At 38.2% G+C, this 20,383-nt stretch overlaps 1 protein-coding gene across 1 annotated transcript in view; it reads left to right on the top strand.

Moving 5' to 3' along the window:
- LOC121856886 (60S ribosomal protein L13a-like) overlaps positions 1–18,528 on the top strand; it is a 34,841-nt gene extending 16,313 nt beyond the window's left edge. The window contains exons 3-6 of the mRNA XM_042352658.1: positions 247–392; positions 779–924; positions 8,969–9,091; positions 18,425–18,528. Coding sequence (XP_042208592.1) covers positions 247–392; positions 779–924; positions 8,969–9,091; positions 18,425–18,511 — 502 coding nt within the window. The 3' untranslated portion in view covers positions 18,512–18,528. The remainder of the gene's footprint in view (positions 1–246; positions 393–778; positions 925–8,968; positions 9,092–18,424) is intronic.
- Positions 18,529–20,383: the final 1,855 nt, after the last annotated feature.

The raw sequence follows: 20,383 nt of genomic DNA, 5'->3' as shown, positions 1-20,383 counted from the left end.
GCTTATTGTTATGAAGATGTCTATTTTTATAGTGATTAAAATACTAAAGAATTTCTAGTACACTGATACAAGATACTGTATACAGTATTTTAAGTGTACTAAACATGGCATCAGGTTTTTTTTTCCTTCATTTTTCTTTTCTACTTTACTATGATACTGAGTAAACATAAACAAGAAAAGTCGGGTAGTTGCCACTTGTAAGAAATAAATTATTGTACTATAACATGTAACATTATCCTTTTGCAGGTGTGAGAAAATCAATATCTCCGGATCATTCTACCGCAACAAGCTGAAGTATCTTGCTTTCTTGCGGAAAAGGTGTAATGTGAACCCCAAGCGTGGTCCTTTCCATTTCCGTGCACCCTCAAAGATTTTCCAGAGGACTGTCAGGGGTTAGTATTCAGTTACTTCTTCAATATACTTCTTAAACTCAGTTGTGTTAAAATCAATTATAAACAGTAGCTACATAGATTGAAAAATAAGATATTTTCCTGAATTTATTTCTTGAAGAAAATCTATCCAATTGTAGATGTCATGCGGTTTGGTTAGAATATTTATTGGTATTTATTCAGCATCCATAGTCTTCTTAATTGAAATGTAATTTTGCATAATTGTTTTTATTGAATACTTTTACTTTGGCATGTACCAGTGTTGGATTATGCTTACAAGTCTTCACACTAACCATTGGCTGTTATTTCCGTACTTTTAATGTGACTTGGTTTAATCTTGGTTTTACTGTTCTTTGGGTGGTCGTTAGATTAACCATAATGTTATTCAGGAATGCTGCCTCACAAGACCACTCGTGGCCAAGAAGCATTAAAGCGACTCAAGAGTTTTGAGGGTGTGCCCCCTCCCTATGACAAAGTGGCTCGTAAAGTTGTTCCTGACGCCATGAGGGTTACTCGCCTCAAACCTGGTCGGAAGGTATGTATCAAGGGTTTATATATTGAACTTGTCTCTTCTGTAAATACTCAAACCATTAGATATAAGATCCCTCCACAAGTCAATTGACTGGCCAACTCGAAAGAAAAAAACTTATCAGCAAATTTATGCTGCTATTCATTAACAAACATTTATAATTCTCACTTAATTGATATGCTAAACATTTTTATTCCGTCATTCAGTCTTTTAACAATTGGTTTCAGGCTTCATTAAAAATTATAAAAAAATTGTGTTTATATTCATAATTTTCTCTGTCCTTCAATCTTAACAGATAATATAGGAATAACTCCTAACCAGGTGTGCCTGAATAAGTCTCGTCAGTGTTGACTAGAATTATTGCGCTGCAGCATCCGGTTTAACAAACGTTTGGGCTATAGCATCAATGAAACAGAAAAGAAAAATAATATATTTATGAATACTGTACCAGTTTATGGTAATTACCAGTAAATATTTGCAACACATAAAATTTTAAAAATATCAGTGGGCCATTGTTCCATGTTTGCAGCAGAGCTGCAGCCATGAGTATTATATATACAGTAAACTAGAACCTCTACACCAGAATTTGCATCAATCCAAACAGTTTGTGTTGATAAGTTCGGTTGAATGTCTGTGCGTGGGTGTTGGTTGGCACATGTCAGTACGAGTTCTGTCCTCACATGTATTATATCAGTGTACTAATTACTCATTTACATGAACTCTTTTGTGCAGAGTATGTTATATCTATAATTGGGTTACAGAGGGTTTGAATATATCACGCGATAGGGTCCAAGGATGTTCGCCATATACAGTAATATCTCCGTTAGCAGGAATCCCTCAAACACGGAACTCTCCGATTGCCGAAATTGAAATTCTCTCGGAAAATCGTTCCCAAAGCCTGAATTTTCTGGAAAATTCCAGCTTTGGGAACAATTTTGCCTGAATTTTCCGGAAAATTCCGGCTTTGGGGACGATTTTCCGAGCGGCACATTTTCCGTAAAATTCTGAGAAAATTTTCCCGATATCAGGGAAATTCTGGGGATGGGTGAGTTTTTTCTGGGTTTGAGAGATGAAAACCAGGCACATTTTCTGGAAATTCCAAGGAAAATTTTCCTTTACCTGGTAAATTCCGAGGATGGGAGACATTTTTCCGGAAATGTCTCATTGCCAGAAGTGCTCTGCATCAATTGTTCTGGCTAACGGAGATATCACTGTACTAAATTGCGATATATAATTACATATACAGGAGCTCCTCTACTTAAGAACGTTCAGCTTACAAACTTTCAGAGATACAAACATCATCATTGAGGGGGTTACCTGCCAGCACAGGTGTTTAATGTGGATGAGACTGGATGATTTTGAAGAAAATTCCAGATAGAACAAACATTACCTAAGAGGAGAAGAGTGAGCAAGGTTTTACAATATGTTTGGTATCTACAAGAGTAAAGTTGAACTTAAAAACAAGCCTCAGGAACGTAACTCGTTCGTAAGTAGAGGAGCACCTGTAATCAATGGGGAAAAGAACGTTAGGTTCTGGAGGCCCAAAAAAGTGACTAAACTTGACTTAATGAGTTTAATTTCTTAATAACTAAAGCACCAATGAACACTAGACTGGAACAACAGACTTTCAATATCAAGGAACACCAGACCCCTCAGCAGACGCGCCATCCCGGGAACATCAGACTTGGCAGCAGACTCCACACTGCCACCCTCACTTGACAATCCCACACCTACATAAACGAACACCAAAAATATTGGTTACAGTATTAACTCATTTCCATTAAGCTTTCCATTATCTTCACTTCTCTTTTCACATCACTAGAAACCCATTTCCACTCACCTTAGAAGTCATAATCTGCAGCAGAGTCGGCTGCTTTCTTATCACTCACTCGGAAAGACTGAGTGGGCGAGCATGAATGCGTGAGTGAGCAGCCACCTCTGGTGAGCAAATAAAGCATTTGTTTGCCATTGCAGTACATGTGAAATATTTCCTCTCCAATTTCCCTCACGAAATAAAAATAATTATTGCTACAGCTCCTCTCCGACTTACGACCGCCTGCACTTACGACCTGCCTCAATTGTACCATAATTTTGTCAAATTACACATTTTCGAGTCCCAATGTCAGTACACAGACAAAATTTTCTTTTGTAATTCACTTTAAAATGGCTGATAAGCTTAAAAGTGAGAGTTTTGTGGTGCTGAGAAGAAAAAGACTCATTTTCGATTTTCTATGTATTATTTCAGCATTTTCGACTTACGAACTGGATTTGGGTCTCTAACCTCGCCGTGAGTCTGGGAGGAGCTGTATTACAGTCTCCTCGATTTACGATGGGGTTCCGTCCCGACGACCAGGTCGTAAGTCGAAAAGGCGAAAATAATACATAGAACTCTAAAATGGGTGTCTCTTTTTCTTCTCAGCACCACGAGATCTCTCACTTTTAAACTTGCCAGCCATTTTAAAGTGAATTACAAAAAAAAAAATTGTCAGTACACAGCGCGATCACTAACGTCGGGATTCGAAAATACGTAATGTGAAAAATATTTTATACGACCACGGCCGTCGTATGTCCGTGTTGTCGTAAGTCAAGGAGAGACTGTATAGGAAAATTGATAATTTTGGTAGCTGCGATATAAAAAACATCGTTATATAAAGTCGCGATATATCCTGACCCTATTGTACTTGAAAAAAATGCCTCCATGCATTAAGGGCACAACACAGTGAAACGAAAACCAATAATTTCCTTATTTACGGTGGTATAATGAAGTCACTGTTAATACTGTACTGTATTGCAGTACGGTACTATTATTTTTATTTTATTAATGACATTAATATATGACAGTATTACATTTAAATACAGTATTTGAGATATTTGAAAGATAGGGCATATCGAGCTATGAAACTATCTCCTTCTCCTATTACCCACACCTCTTTCATTACTTCTAGGAATCGTTGTAAGGCTATTCTTCGTAGGGCCAAGCGGAATATTATTAAAAGAAAGACTGCTGTCCTGACTAATTCTTCCTCTAGTAAATCCTTCTGGTCCTTAGCTAAAAACATCTGTAACAACTTCTGCACTCCTTCTTTTCCTCCTCTCTTCCGTCCCAATAACTCTATAGCCAACTCTCCCCCTGATAAAGCCAACCTCTTTGGCACCTTATCCTCCTCTAATTCCACCTTAGACGATTCCCACTCTACCCCTCCTACCCCTGCACCTCCTACTGAACCTATGCACTTTCCTATAATCTCCACTCGCAGGGTTGCCGGTGTGTTATCCAGGTTGGATGTGAGTAAGGCGCATGGACTGGACGGAATACCCCCTCGTGTTCTGAGGGAGTGTGCTGAAGCCCTGGCCCGTGCTTGCTCGCCTCTTTCGCCTTTGCCTCAAAACCAAAACTTTTCCTTCTTCTTGGAAGCATGCCTTGGTTCAGCCCATCCCGAAGAAGGGTGACCATTCTAATCCCTCTAACTATCGCCCCATTGCCCTAACTTCATCCCTCTAAGATTTTCGAAACTATCTTGAACTCCCAATTTCTCCGTCACCTTGAACGCCTTTCTCTTTTGTCGGATCACCAGTATGGCTTTCGCCAGGCGAGATCTACTGGTGATCTGCTCTCCTATTGCACCCATCTTTGGTCATCCTCTCTTAGGGATTATGGGGAAACTTTTGTCGTGGCCCTCGACATCTCCAAAGCATTTGACAGGGTATGGCACAAGTCTTTGCTATCTAAACTTCCCTCTTTTGGTTTCTCTCCCCCACTTTGTTCTCTCATCTCTAGCTTCCTTGAGAATCGATCCATGGCAGTTGTTGTCGAGGGATCGATTTCTCGCTCTTTCTCTACCAATAGTGGCGTCCCACAGGGTTCTGTTCTTTCACAAACTCTCTTTCTTCTTTTTATCAATGATTTACTTCACACTACAACTAATTCTATCCATTCCTACGCCGATGATTCTACTCTTCAATCTTCCTCACATTTTCCCCTTCCTCCTAACTCTCAAACTAGATCTGTTTCTAGAACTGATATCATTACTTCTATCAATGCGGATCTGTGCAGCATCTCTGAATGGGGAGATACAAACTTGGTTAAGTTCAATAGTAACAAAACTCAATATTTACCAATTACATTTCAGGACGCTATCATCCTCCCAAATTCTGAAATAAATATGTTAGGCCTCACCATTTCCTCCAATATGTCCTGGAAATCACACATCCTTAGTATAGCTAAAGCTGCCTCCCGAAAGTTGGGAATGCTGTACAGATGCCGCAGCTACTTCACTCCTGAGCAGTTGCTCCAAGTATATAAGGGATTCATTCGTCCTAACTTGGAGTACTGCTCTCATATCTGGGGTGGCTCTTCTGTCCAACTATTAGATAGGGTGGAATCAAAGGCATTTCGTCTTATTAACTCTCCTCCTTTAGTCGATAATCTCTCTTCCCTTTCTCTTCGCCACAATGTTGCTTCACTCTCTCTCTTTTACAGGTACTTTAACGGGCAATGTTCAGTGGATTTGGCATCCTGTGTACCGCCGGCAAGGCCGTGGGTTCGTAACACACGTCTTGCCCGCGGTGCCCACCATTTCTCTGTGGATGTCGGTCACACGAGAATAACCCTTTATAGTACCTCCTTCTTTCCTCACACAGCCAAACTGTGGAATGCTTTGCCTTCTTCTGTGTTTCCATGCTCTTACAATCTGTCTCACTTTAAAAAGCTGGTTTTCCGGCATCTTCGTGGTGTAGATTAATACAGTATAACCTTTTTTTCTATATTTTCAATTTCTTTCCGTTCTTTTTTTTCGCCCCCCAGGCTCCGTTGTGGGTCGTTTGACCTGTGCCCGGGCGGGCTAATTCCCGTAAAAAAAAAAAATGGTTCGTTATAGAGTGAACTCGTTTGGTTTAGAGGTATTGTACAGTCGACCCTCGTTAATTTGGACCCCTTTAATCCGGATTTCAGATAATTCGGACAAAATCTGAACAAACTTTTTTTTTTTTTTTTTTTAGATTTGTAGGAATATTACCTACGCGGACCTTAAGCTAAAATGCTGGTCCACCCACTGCTGGGATAAAACACCAGCGTCTTTTTGGTTAAATGTAACATCACCACTAGTGTGGGGGGGGATGCAACTTTTAGCTTCAGACATGAAAAATATTTACCATTTACTGCCAGTAAACAATGGAAACGTAAAATTTGTACCAATTAGTAATGAAAAGTTGTGCAGTTCCTTCAGCAAATGAAGCTCACCAACTTACAATAGGCTAAATTACCTTACAACGTGTTTTCAGTAGTCTATGTTGAAGTTCTTAGCACAGGCTAACTTATCATATCATATACGGTATCACAGTTCTCATTGATCTACAAAAAATACCGGTAATAAAAACCTTTTTGATATTTCACACTTAATATAATACCCGGTAATCTACTTCAACCTCCTATTGTTTACAACGACGCATGACGCATCACGCACCACCAGCTGTATCAGCTAGACGGTACACGTGTTTTTCGAATCGTTTTCAGTTAAAAAACTGTTACATCACATGTATATTTTACCTTAACTGTGCCTGGATGAATATATTCTCGGAAATAAATAGTAGTTTTGCTGAAATGTGATGTATTTTAATGTAAAATAGGATTAAATACATGACGAAAACAAAAGACTTTACCTAACCTTCCGATGTTCAAGAGAAGTTACTCGTTTTTTTAATAGTTTTTGGTTAAAATACTGTTATATTACAATGGTATTCTATTCATACTGTGCTTGATACAATGCATTCACGGAAATGTAATATTTTTGCTGAAATGACGTACGTATTACAGTGGAAAGTTGGATAAAATCGTGACGAAAACAATGACTTTCGCTTTCTTTCGTTCAAAAGATGTTACCGTAATCGCTTTTCGGTTGGTTTTCAGTTAAAAAACTGTTGTATTACATTAATATTCTATCCTAATTGACTTGAATAAATACTACGATACCATATTTCTGAATATTTTCATTAAAATCCATCCAAATCATTTTCCTTGTCATCGTCTGCAGCACCAAACAGCTTCTCCCAGTCCTCTCCTTGAACAGGGCTAGAGGGTACGTGTTTTTCGAATCGTTTTCAGTTAAAAAACTGTTACATCACACGTATATTTTACCTAAACTGCGCATGAATAAATATATTCTCGGAAATAAATAGTAGTTTTGCTGAGACGTGATGTATTTTAATGTAAAATAGGATAAAATACATGACGAAAACAAAAGACTTTACCTAAGCTTCCGATGTTCTTGAGATGTTATTCGTTTTTTTAATAGTTTTTGGTTAAAATACTGTTATATTACAATGATGTTCTACTGATACTGTGCTTGATATAATACATTCAAGGAAATGTAATATTTTTGCTGAAATTAAGTACGTATTACAGTGGAAAGTGGGATTAAATCGTGACGAAAACAATGACTGAAATATAATGCAATATTAACTCCTAAATCGGTTAATTCGGACAATCGGCTAAAACGGACACCCTTCCCCCCCTATTAGTCTGAATTAACAAGGGTCGACTGTATTACCGAATTCTGAGTAGCAGTTTGTCGTACGGTAAATCCTTGCCATTCACGAGGGATATGTTCCAAGAAATGGCGTGAATTGACAAAACCACAAATAACTTATACTACCTTAGTGCACTACTGTGTACCTATACCAAACAATTGACCAGCCACGGCAGCACTCATCTCCTCTTTTAACTTTATTTTTTAATTTTTTTTTACGGAGCCCACCCGGGCACAGGTCGAACGACCCACAATGGGGCTTAGGTGGGCGAAAAAATAAGAATGGAAAGAAATTAAAAATATAAAAAGAAAAGGTAATGTTAATCTACACCGCGAAGATGCCGGAAAACCAACTTTTTAAAGTGAGGCATTGTATGAGTATGGAAACATAGAAAAAGGCAGAGCATTCCACAGTTTGGCTGTGTGAGGAAAGAAGGGTATACTATAATGGGTTATTCTCGTGTGACCGACATCCATAGAGAAACTGTGGGTACCGCGGGCAAGCTGTGTGGTACAAGCCCACGGCCTTGCCGGTGGTACACAGGATGCCAAATTCACGGAACTTTGCCCGTTAAATTACCTGTAAAAGAGGGAGAGAGTGAAGCAACACTGGTGAAGAGAAAGGGAGAAAATAATAAAACTTTCTTTGTCAGGATCATCACTGACTTCTGCCTTTCACATTTCACTCCACTAGCATCACTAGCTCTGACACTAGGCATTCTTTTAGGGGACATTTCACACAGAAACACTGTAGTTTTGAGAGTACAAGGCGAGATGCTGTGTGGAGTGACTCTTTGTTCTGTGCGAAAAGGCTTGCAAGCTAGACACCATCTGTTTACCGTGAATCATCAAAATTTTGAATCACAAACTCGCGAATGGCAAGGGTCAACTGTATTGTCTAGTGAATTTTGGTATAGAGGTAATAATGTACTGTATAATGGTGTCACCCAGAGGTAGATTATGAGAAGGAAAAGGACTGTTTATGTAATAGTGGAACAAATCCCTGTATTGTATTCACTTAATTTTAAGGGAATGAACCTCAAATGGCAAGGGTTGACTTTATAACAAGTTCACTAAAATCTTCTTATCTGCACACACAAACCAGTCAATATTGAAGATTTTTCTATTTAAGTTGAGTGTTTTGCCAGGTTACAGTTTATTGGACGAGATGCTAACTTATTATGGTGGCTTCTAGGCACTATTCTTTCTATTAGTTGTTAACCAGAAATCTAAACATTGTAACTTAAATTGTTGTATTGTTACACATTTATAAGGAAACAAAGACAAACAACAATTATGAATAAGATATGAATTAATGATATCAGACAGTCACAAAACAGCTGATCACAGTAGGCTGACATATCAGTCACAAAACAGCTGATCTCAGTAGGCTGATAAATATCAGACAGTCACAAAACAGCTGATCTCAGTAGGCTGACAGATGTGGGCTCCTTCCTTCCTCCCAACTTCATGTTCCAAGAAATTTTCTAATGTCTTCATTTATTTTATTTTTTTTTCCTGTCCAGTACTGCTTTTTGGGCCGTCTGTCTCATGAGGTTGGCTGGAAGTACAAGACTGTTGTTGCTACACTGGAAGCCCGCAGGAAGGTTAAGTCAACTGTTATCTTCAAGAAACGAAAGGCAGACATGGTAAGCAAGCTGATTTCTAAATATTTAAGATTTATTGTGCTTTACTTTATTGAATGATTGTGTTAAGTTCTGGGTGTTGCTTTTGGTTGGCATATCACTGAAATGATACATGTTCAAGCAGATTCTTTATCTGCTTATTGGGATGAAGAGTTCTGTTTCTGAATATGTTCTCCCGAGTTAAGTTATGTGGATTTAATTGTGATAGATGATTAAAGACTCATCTTTGTTTCACTTTACCCTCGGGGTATTCTTGGAGTGGGTCTCTCCCCAAATCAGGACTCTTGGGAGTGGACACTTAAGTCTTTCAGAAGTTACAGCTGTTTTGTGGTATTACACAGTATGAGTTTTCTTGAGTCAGCAGATATTGCTTTCCTTTCCTGCTTAAAGCTCTGCCAGAAGTGGTCAGGTAGTGAAGTTTTTACCCTCAGTTTTATAAATGGATTCTTTAGTCGTTAGTTTACTTTTTTATTATATTGGGTCTAGGATAGTTTAGCATCAGTGATGGATTACCTGAATGTTTTTTTAATTGTTGGGATTATATTTCTTACTAAATTCTATCCTCTCATCCTGGCCAGCGAGCACAATGTGTAAGATTCATGACTGGAGACATTTTTATCTGACTTGACTCTTGAGTAGACATAGTTTTACCTAATTAATGAAGCTCTTCTGACTAACTCTTGGCCTTAATAGACAACTTGGCTTGATAGCTTTAAATCTGCGTGGCCTGAAGAAAGATTCTGAATGTGGAGGGTGATCCTGAAGTCTATGTTCTTATAGAATCACAGCAAATTAATTTGTAGAGTTGATGGCCAAGCAACTTTGATATCCTTCTCCCTCTTAGTCCAGTCAAGCAATTTTAGTAACGTCCCACTTCCTAGTCCAGAGCCGATCAACTTGGATAACCTTCCCCCGAGTCAATTGTCAAAATAACTTGGATAACCTCCCTGCATCTTTGGATTCAACGATTAGTCAGATGGATCAAAATTTTAAAACGATTTACCTTGGAATCAGAGATGCTAGACCAAGGGTTTCCCAAACTTTTTCAGTCAAGGCCCCTCAAATATGATGAGCCCCAGCCGAGGACCCCCAACTAAGAAAAATAATAAGACTAGTGACTGCCATCATATACCAAAATTTATCGTCCATGGTGTCATATTGTTTCCCACAAATTATGCACAGATAATTGTTTTAGCTACTGTACATGTAATTCTAATTATTCTTAAGTGAAGTACAGGTAACTCGCGATTTACGCTCATTTGATTGCATCATTTTTTGAAAAATGCGATTGTTTAATTAATACCAAAAGCTAATTTACGCTCACCTATTTTTGAAATAAAGTGGTTAAGACTGTTTAAATTTCCCGCGCGTAGTCGTCTGGTAGCGGAGTCGCCTGGTGAGGCGCTTGTAAGCTATTACTAAAAAGTCGCAGTCATATCAAGATAATGATTTTAATATTGATAACAATAATTATTATAATGTAATATTAAAGATTATTACTACTAATGATGAAGATAATGAAGTACAGTAGTGTCGGGATATATCGCAAGATAGGGTCCAATGATGTTTGCTATACTGTATACTACATGGCAATATATAATTACATGTAATCAATGGGGAAAATAGGGTTAGGTTCTGGAGGCCCAAAAAAGTGACTAAACTTGACTTAACGAGTTTAATTTCTTAATAACTAAAGCACCAATGAACACTAGACTCTGGAACAACAGACTTTCAATATCAAGGAACACCAGACCCCTCAGCAGACGCGCCATCCCGGGAACATCAGACTTGGCAGCAGACTCCACACTGCCACCCTCACTTGACAATCCCACAACTACATAAACGAACACCAAAAATATTGGTTACAGTATTAACTCATTTCCATTAAGCTTTCCATTATCTTCACTTTTCACGTCACTAGCAGCCCATTTCCATTCACCTTAGAGGTCATAATCTGCAGCAGAGCCGGCTGCTGACTCGTCACTTGCGCCGCTTGGCTCACAGCCAGCCTCCTCCTCGTCAAGCGACGACTACGAGCGTGAATGTGCGAGTGAGCCGCCACGGTGGCGCCTCTGGTGAGCAAATAACGCATTTGTTTTCCATGGCGGTGCATTTGAAATATTTGCTGCCCGATTTCCCTTGCGAAAAAAATAAATATATACTGTATGTATACAGTATATCGCTATACGTTTATAGGAAAATGTCGATAATTTTGGAAGCCTTGATTTTTTTTTATATATAAAGTTGCAATATATCCCGACCCTACTGTATTTTGTACAACAATTGTGACGACGTCCAGCAAGCTTCTCGTGTACAGTGGTCCCTCGGTTAATGAACACAATTCGTTCCAGAAGGTCATTCGTTAACCGAAACCATTGTTTCAATGGGATTTTGGGTAATTGGTTCCAGCTCACTGAAAATTACATACAAACTAAAAATAAATGCAGTAAAGTACACTTACTTTGAGGTGTGCATGTAGAAGGCTCCTGGTTGATGGTGATGGGAATTAGAAGTGGGGGTGGAGGAGAAGGGAGAAGAGAAGGCAGTGGGGGTGGAAGAGAAGTCACCCCATGCTTCATGCTGCCATTTCACCCATAAAATTGTAAGTTCACTAGGTGTAATTCAAGATTATTTTCTTTAAATCAACACTGCACTGCATTATATATTGTCAATATGTAAAATAAATTTCAGTGACCAGTAATTGTACTGTAAACACGTAAAAATAGTTTACATTCAAGAGTCTCAAGCAAGATGCTTCCTCCACTAACCAGAGACACAAACTGATGCCATTCTGGGTGAGTCAAGTGGCTGTTTGGCGTGCTAAAAACTAGTTCCCTGTACCTCAGTTACGTTAAATAATTGTTAAAATGACTAAAAATTTTATAAGACTTGGGAAATTATTGACCAGTACAACCTTCTTGGTATTTACTCAAATGGTAACGAATTAAGCCCTAGAACCGATTACTGTATTGGTGGACTAATACTACAGCTGGTGAGCAGGCAAAAGCAGGCGAAAACGTGTTGGGAAAAATTCGTAAGGAATTCGTTAACCTAATTGAATATTCCTATGATAGGTAATTCGCTAACCGAGGGATCACTGTATTGCTTTCTCAGTTCACACCAGCACTACTTCTTCTCTGTGCTTTCGTTTGCATTGTGTTTTTATTGCGTACCCTTTTAGTGTTAAACGCTGTTTTCCTTATTGAGCGTGTCTGGAAAACGTCCATCTGCTTCCTCTGGGCTGCCTGAAGCTAAAAAGGCACGAAAAGCAATCAAAATGGACTTGCAATTAAATGTGATCACCTGCCTTCAGAGAGGAGAGCATGTGTCGGAGGTTGGCCGTGTGCTTGGTTTAAGTTAGAGCACTGTTCATACCCTGTGCCGTATATGATGGTTCCCCTAACCTGTACCATTTACATGTATTCTTATGGGAAAATATGTTTAATTTACGTGTTTTTTAATTAAGCGGTGATTTTCAAGAACGTAACCCCCGCGTAAAATGAGAGGTGGGTGTAATTAGTAATAAATAAATAAATTTTCCTTTTTAATGTTTTTTTATTGTTTTAAATTCAAAGCAATGTAAATTTTGTACAAACACAACCACAATACACGAACACAATATTGTGGCGCAACCAGACACCAAAATAAAAAAAATTACCTACATATCAAAATTGCATAGCAACACAAATCAGGCGATCAGGCATATTCTATCTAGTGGGATGGATGGGCTTGGTGGCTTTTGCACAATCTGTCAGTGTGGGGCTTGATATTAGTGAGTGCCAGATGCATGTCGTTGTCCACCTGCAGGTGTGCTCTGTGCTTGGTTTTCAGTACTTTGAGTATAGAAAATCCTGCCTCACACAAGTAGGTTGTGGCAAAGGCCAAAAGGCATTTCTGAGCCTTCTCAGCCAGGGCAAGATATTTCTTACGTAGATCCAGAACTCTGACAAGATGTGCACCTACCCCGGCTGTAAAAGGGTCTCTAATCCAGTTAAGGTGGGGGTTGTCAAGGTCAGGGAAATAGTCCCTGAAGTAGCCTTGCAGATGCGCTAGATGGGTGTGATGCTGTGTCGGCACTGGAAGTCATACATTCCTGGTAATAAAGTGGGAACATTTCAGTGACTCCTTCATGGAGTTTGCTATGCCACGGAAACTTTTTGCGTGAATGCACGTAGTTTGTCCTGCACATTCAAAATGCATACTTCACGGCCTTTCATGCTCTGGTTTAGTACATTTAGATGCTGGAAGATGTCTGCTAAATATGCTAACTTCATCATCCATGAACTCATCTCTGAAACAGCTACCTAGGTCTGACTTCTCTGGTGAAAGAAAATCGGCCAACGCTCTCCATAGGGCAAACACATGATTCAAAACTGTCCCACGCATTAACCAGCGCACTTCAGAGTGGAGCAGGAAGCCCTCAAAGTCGGCACCCATTTCATGGGAAAGTGTTTCAAACAGCCTGTGTTTTAAGGGGTGTGCTTTTACATGTTCACCATTTTCACAACAACTTGCAGAACCTGATGCAATTCATCATCAGTGCATTTTGCAACAAGTGCCTCATGATGGAGCATGCAGTGTGTGTTGATGACATTGGGGGCTTTAGCTTTTATGAAGGCAACGACTCCATTACATTTACCTGTCATAGCAGTGGAGCCATCAGTGTACACACCCATGCAATGAGATTAGTCAACTGAATTATGCTCCATGTATTCATCCAAGATTCAAAAAATGTCTTGCCCGGTAGTTTTACCCTTTATGGCTTTGCAGAAAAGTTTCTCTTCAATAAATTTCCCCTCTGATAAATCTGATATACACAAGCAGCTGTGCTTCGTTTGCGATGTCTGTGCTCTTGTGCAGCTGCAATGCAAACTACTCACTGGCTCTCACCTGCTCCAAGAGTTGTACGTACAGTGACGTCCTCGGCCATGTCATCTATCCTTCTACTCACAGTATTGTGCGATAAGGGTACCAGATCAACTTGCTCGGCGGCATTCTTCCTAAATAACTCCTGAACAATGTCTCTCGTTGCTGGTAACAGGAATTCTTCCCCAATCGCATGTGGTTTCTTATTACGCCAATATGAAAGGAAGTAAAAAAGGATGCTTTGAGTGCCCTCTCTGGAACTGTGGCTTGCTGTCTGAATGTACTCGACTGTCTGGCTAGTGATGATTCTTGTCGTTTGAAGAAATCAACAGGTTTTCTGGCTTCAGTGGGGTGTTTTTATTGTGTCTTTGTAGGTTCAGTGGTTTCAAACATTCATTGGAGTATAACACACTTCGGGCTCTGCACTCCTTCTTTTTTCACCACAGATAAACCCATATGCAATATAGGAGGGATCATGCTTCCTCAGTTTTGATTTCCCTCATTTGTGCTTGAGCTACTCAATTCACTTGATCTTGATGAAGTAGCAGTGGATGGCTCGTCAGATGATTTACATTTCAATAACCTGTCCACCTTGAATTTGCATCTAGGCTACCAAACACTTCCTGCAAGCATAAAAACAAAACAAAAATTTTCCGCTGTTGCCGACATAAAATTGATTGTTGCTAAACGAAATGGATAGTATCCAGATTATCGTGTTTTTACTTAGCATGTATTCTGTTAAATTTAGTAAAAGTACAGATGATCTACAAATATACAGTTATTTTCACCACTATTATAGTTTCATAAGAGCTGAGTGAAACAAATATTGTCATGATTCATTCATTTCTAGTTTGTTTATGTAGGCAGATTATTGGTTATTATTTTTTTATGATTCCTTGTAAATAAAAACATGCAGCATAACTAGGGCAATCTCTTGTCAATTAAGACAATTTTTTCTAATGTGGTAATAGGAATGATGTGGAAGGCATAAATACAAAGTTTTGCCCTAATCATAACCATTTGTAACTACCTGTTGACAGGAATACTAGTCATATAATAGTGGTGAATGAAAACAAACAAACTTTCTCTTAAAGGTTTACTGATACTGTAGGTTGGGGGAGAGAGTGGAAACAAAAGATTCAAGAATGTGTGTTGATGGCATGAACTGTCCAATCATGAGAGACAAGATTAGGAGAAAGTGTCAATACCTCCAAGCTTATAGCCAATAAGATTTAAGTACAATGTGGCGAAACATGACGACAGACCCAGCGGTTTTCAAATCCTGGTTGTAAATCGGGTCCAACGGGCCTAGCTTGTGGCCTGTTGGTGCCAACGGGTAACCGTAAATGAATGGAAAACAAATAGGCAAAGGGAGAGAGAGAGTCGGTGATGGAAAAAATAATAATCTGATTATATATTTATTTTTTGGGCAAAAAATATTGCTTTCTATCATCTTGTTGCAGACCCCAGTTTGAGAACCTCTGTGCTAGACCATAACCTGGTGGTGTGTGCTAATTGGAGTATTTGGGGAGGGAGGTGTGGTTGGTATACCCAAATAGGTTAACAATTGAACTTTTGCTTGCATTATGGGAGACATCTAAAGACTGCTATCCCCTTAGTAAGCTTTCTGTATTACAAGATACACCTGCACAAATGATATTTAGTTTTAGCAACTGTAATTTGGCTTGGTAATTGAACAAGATTCTGAATTTTCCTACTAAGCTTATTAAACCAAGTTCTTGTTCAGCGAGAGGAGACCTTACTGTATTCTATTTAGTTATATACAGGTTTACTCCAATAACCGACGCACATAAGGACTGAAAAGTCTAGTGAATCAATGGTTATGGCCCGAAGTGATTGTAGTGTGGGGGGGTGTTATTTTATTTGCTGTATTATTATTTTTTTTATTTACACCAACTTGCCACTCAGCCTATCAAATTTGACCAACTAATGAGGATTAAAAGAGGAATGACAATGTGAACTGCAAAGTTTTCTTTATTGATTTTTTAATTATTAACAGTAGCATAAAAATTTGATGGATAAATAAAATCCTTATTAAAATAGAAAGAAATAATGAAAATACTGTACTGTATATATATTTTTTATTTACTGCATGGATAAAATCAGCAGCTTTTACCTATTCATAGAAGTTAAACTTAAATTTTAGTTCTAGTTTTCTTAAGCTTCCAATTATCTGCAATCTTTTCCAAGACCCTAACTGATCAGTTATGTCATTTTCACAAGCTATGAGCATAAGATTATGTAACCGTTTTTGTGAGGTTCTGTTTCACAGGGATGGTGTCAAAAGCTTAAGCCTGCTAAAAGACCTTCAGTTTTACACACTGAATGTGGTGGTCGAGAATAGCCTGAAAACTTTTTCCACGAGGAAATAAATTATACTTTCTATGAGCATTCAGTGCACATTCTACAACTGAGCGAATGTTTTTTTTTGTTTTTTCTTTTCTACATCGGGATGCTGCTCCACATATTCAGAAAAATTAATGTTGAACACTTCTAATTCAACTCGGAAAGATTTTGTCAGGTGTTTTAGATAGATACAGTAGGTTTTGGACAGATTTTTCATGGCTTCAATAAGCTTTCTGGGTCATAGTTTGCAACGTTAGGATCAAGAACATACGCAAAATATTTGAATAAAGATTTCAGATTTTCGAATTTTGAAGTCAGCACAGAAATCGTCATATCTAAAACTGCATTCATTTCCTTACAATAATAGGAATACAAATTATACTGATCACTAAATAATTTTTTATATTTTGGAGGGGTGGGGGGGTTTTCTTTGACGGTGAACAATCTTGAACTCTTCTTTCCAACATAAATATTTTTTTGCAATGTTGGGTGCATCAGGTCAGATCAGTTACACAAAACCCACTAATCCCCCACAGCTCTATGAGAGTTGAAAATAACAGTCTTTGCTGTGGCATACAGCTTCATTCATGCCCGTATCTTTTAGAATTTTAATTTTTAAGTATATTTAATTAACCAAACTTTTAAGTAAACTATTCTGGATTATTATAGTAAAGAAATTAAGTTTGTAACTTAATTAGAACTGTATTTATAGATTCCGGTAGTTTAGACTCAAGCAAAACATCTCCAGCACCCAGAAACGTTCTGGGGAAGTGGGCTAGTGTGTGTGTTTGCAAGAGGTCTAGTTTAGACACTTGGTAACTTTTCCCAGTAACCGGAAAAGGTTCCGGGATAAGGAATTTTTCTGGGTTTGAGAGTAGTCTTGTTACCGGGAAGTCTCTCATCCCTGGAAGTGCTCTGCACCAATTGTTCCTGCTAACAGGGATATCACTCTACCTGTAATTACTTCACTTGAATTGCAGCCATGCCCAATCACTAAATTAGAGCCAAGAGGTAGACAAGGAATGTAAGTGATTGGTCTCAAGCATATCAGATAATTTCTTTTGAGCACCATTGTACTTGTCAGACATTGTTGCTGCATGTCATATGTTTGAAACCTAATGGTATGTGTGTCAATTTTACTTTCTGAAACCACATTTCATAGTTCACTAATTCACATTCATATTTCTTTATTTCTTTCTTTATCTTGTGTGGCATCACCGTAATCATTCAAAACACGATCGACTGTGTTACCTCTTGCTACCAGTCTGTGTGTGTGCCCTTTCTTGACCATCTCCATGAATTTTTTTAGATCATTGTGACCAACTTCTGGCAACTTAACCAACTCAAGACCACTCATGTCCCGTTGTGCCATCCCTGCACATGAGGATAAATTTTTTTGGTAGGTTAGGGACTTGCTACCCCCTCCCCACTAAAAAAAACTTCCATCTACCCTTGATATATATCTGTTGTGCACACTGCCAAATAAGAAAATAAAGCAACTATAATAAACATTAAATAAGGAGTGTAAAGCATAAACTGAGACTGTTATTTACCTATGTTGAGAATGGTAAGAGACATTCCAGGGTGGCAAGTTAGTCTCTACCAATCTTTGCTTGTCCATCACCACTCTGACTTATCACACATGAAGGTCAGGGGCAACACAAGAGGAACTATCATTGGGGCATTTAGGCAGGATCGTATAACGCATAAAGTCGGAGACACATGGTAAGTGTAAGCAAGGACAGAGAGGCAGTGCGCAGAGCCCTCCCGTGGCAAGAATTTGCACCACGCCACCGCTGGTCAAATTCAAAACAGCTCTGCCGATTGTCGGATCTCCGGGGTATCAATGAAACTTGGGGGTATTTCCCCTATATGTAATCTATGGTTAGGCTTAGTTGCAGTTACTGCTATGTTGGTTTTCAGGGTATACCTGTAAGGTTGTTCTCCTATTCATTTATGATAGACTATTTATTAACTTAATTGAAGTTATTATAACATAGCAAACAAGCTTTCCCAGCAATTATTTTAGGGTATTCCTGTAACAAAATTATTTTTGCATTTTAGCATAAATTTTATGAATCTGAGTGTCAATTTTATTTACAGAAACTGAGGAAACAGGCAATGGCCAAAGTCACCAAGAGGATTGAGCCGTACACTAAAGTCTTAGTTAGCTATGGCATTGAGAGTTAATAAATTTGTGTCATTGGTGGAGCGTTTCTATGCCCTTTGGACTTTTTGATATGTTGTCTGTGGATATTAATTATAAAGTTTATTTCTTTAATGTAGTGATGTTTTGTTAACATATATTTTCATGGTTTTTTATATTATTAAAATTAAATTAATGCCTCTTTCTTGAGCTTGGTTTTTGTTAACAAATACAGTACAGTATTATTACTAAAATTACATTTATTCCACTTTCTTGAGATAAAATTTCAAGCTTGGTTTTCATGAATAAATGGTTAACCCTCAAAAGCACTAAAGGATTTATTATGCCTCATTTATGATTTGTAGTGTTATGTTAGTATTGAAAACAACATAGGAATCTTGAAGAAACCACATCTCTTAAGGATTTTATTCATCAGGTATGTTGAAGTATTGTGTTATTAACTGTAGTAGTGAATCTGTCACACACACACACATTGTAACTAATTTAAGGTGGATACTTCTAAGGTGATACTCTGCCATATGCCTTCTCCTCTCCCAGTTACCGTATTTTGTTCGAAAATGTACTAAAAAAATCACCCTGCATCCTCTGTTAAGTTGCGGTCTCCCAGAAACTAATAGAATCCTCTGCAGTAGTTGCTGTCTCCAGTAGGCTATATTCTACCTAACCCAAGCTCAGTTTATAACTACTGTTCTGATGATGATGATAACCTAAGACAATTAACGTCCGTGACGCAGACAAACCCAACTCTTCAGGGGTAGCTAAGCAGTAACCATTTCTGAATTCTAACAAGCATTACACAATTAATGTCGTACCTGTAACATTAAATTTTCAATCTACAAATACCTGATACAAATGAAGATTTACAGATAACTTTCTTTTCATATTTGCGTCTATTAACATTGCCGCACATTGTAACCAGGTTAGACTCATAACTGTAACCACCAGGCTAATGGGCCAAGCTGTGAGGTGTTACGGTTGTTTTTTATCTTATATTTTTGGGTAGGTACTATACATAACTTTCTTCATTTATTTATAGTTACTTGGATACACCATCCTACATACATTTTGTGAAAAAGGTAAAAGAAATAGTTGTCCAAAGGGCAAACACATAAAGGGAATATACAGTACCTCGACATTTTTTTTTTTACACGAGTTAGCTGTCTCAGTGGGGGAGCGGGAGGAGACGGGGGGTGGAGCCTTGTTAGGGAATCGGTGGAGGTCTTCCTCACTATGGGGAGTATATGCATGTGGTGACTGTTAACTTTCAATTGGATTTTGTTTAATGATTTGGGAATACAGTATTTTTTTGGGGTAACTTTTTTATTGACATTATTAGTAATTATTCACCATTTACTGGTACTGAATATATTATTTTGAGAAAACTATGGCTACAGGAAGAAAATCCACAACTTTTTTTACAAATACTCCTGCTAAAATGGTAGGAAGTTTTATATGCCATAAAATATGGCACACTTCTTTAATTTCAAGAACACCACCTGTATTTCATTATGTATACACTTGTCTCCTTATCAATTTTGTAATAAATTTTCACAACTTACATAGCCTGATCTAACAGCTTAAGGGAAGTGTCTGGCTGAAGCATGAAATTCATTAATTGTTCAAGCAATATTGATTTCCTGGTTCTGCCTAATCCCTGATACCTGATTTTTCCTTTATATTATCAGTGTTCAAAATCTTACTTTTCCAGAACTTTTCACTAGATTACATTTTCTATCCTTGTCAAATACACACACAATGACATTTGGTATAGCTCTGGGGCTATAATGAAATTGTGTTCTCCCAGCTGAGGATAATATTGGTCTGTATAAGTAACAAGTTTCTCATACTTTGGAATTGATATGGATTTGTTCTCTGCAGGACTACTGTACCAATGA

This window comes from Homarus americanus, unplaced genomic scaffold (assembly GCF_018991925.1).
Source record: "Homarus americanus isolate GMGI-L3 unplaced genomic scaffold, GMGI_Hamer_2.0 scaffold1024, whole genome shotgun sequence".
Classification (NCBI taxonomy): Eukaryota; Metazoa; Arthropoda; class Malacostraca; order Decapoda; family Nephropidae; genus Homarus; species Homarus americanus.
The sequence above is the reverse complement of the archived record's forward strand: the minus strand, read 5'-3'. Positions and strand labels throughout refer to the sequence as shown.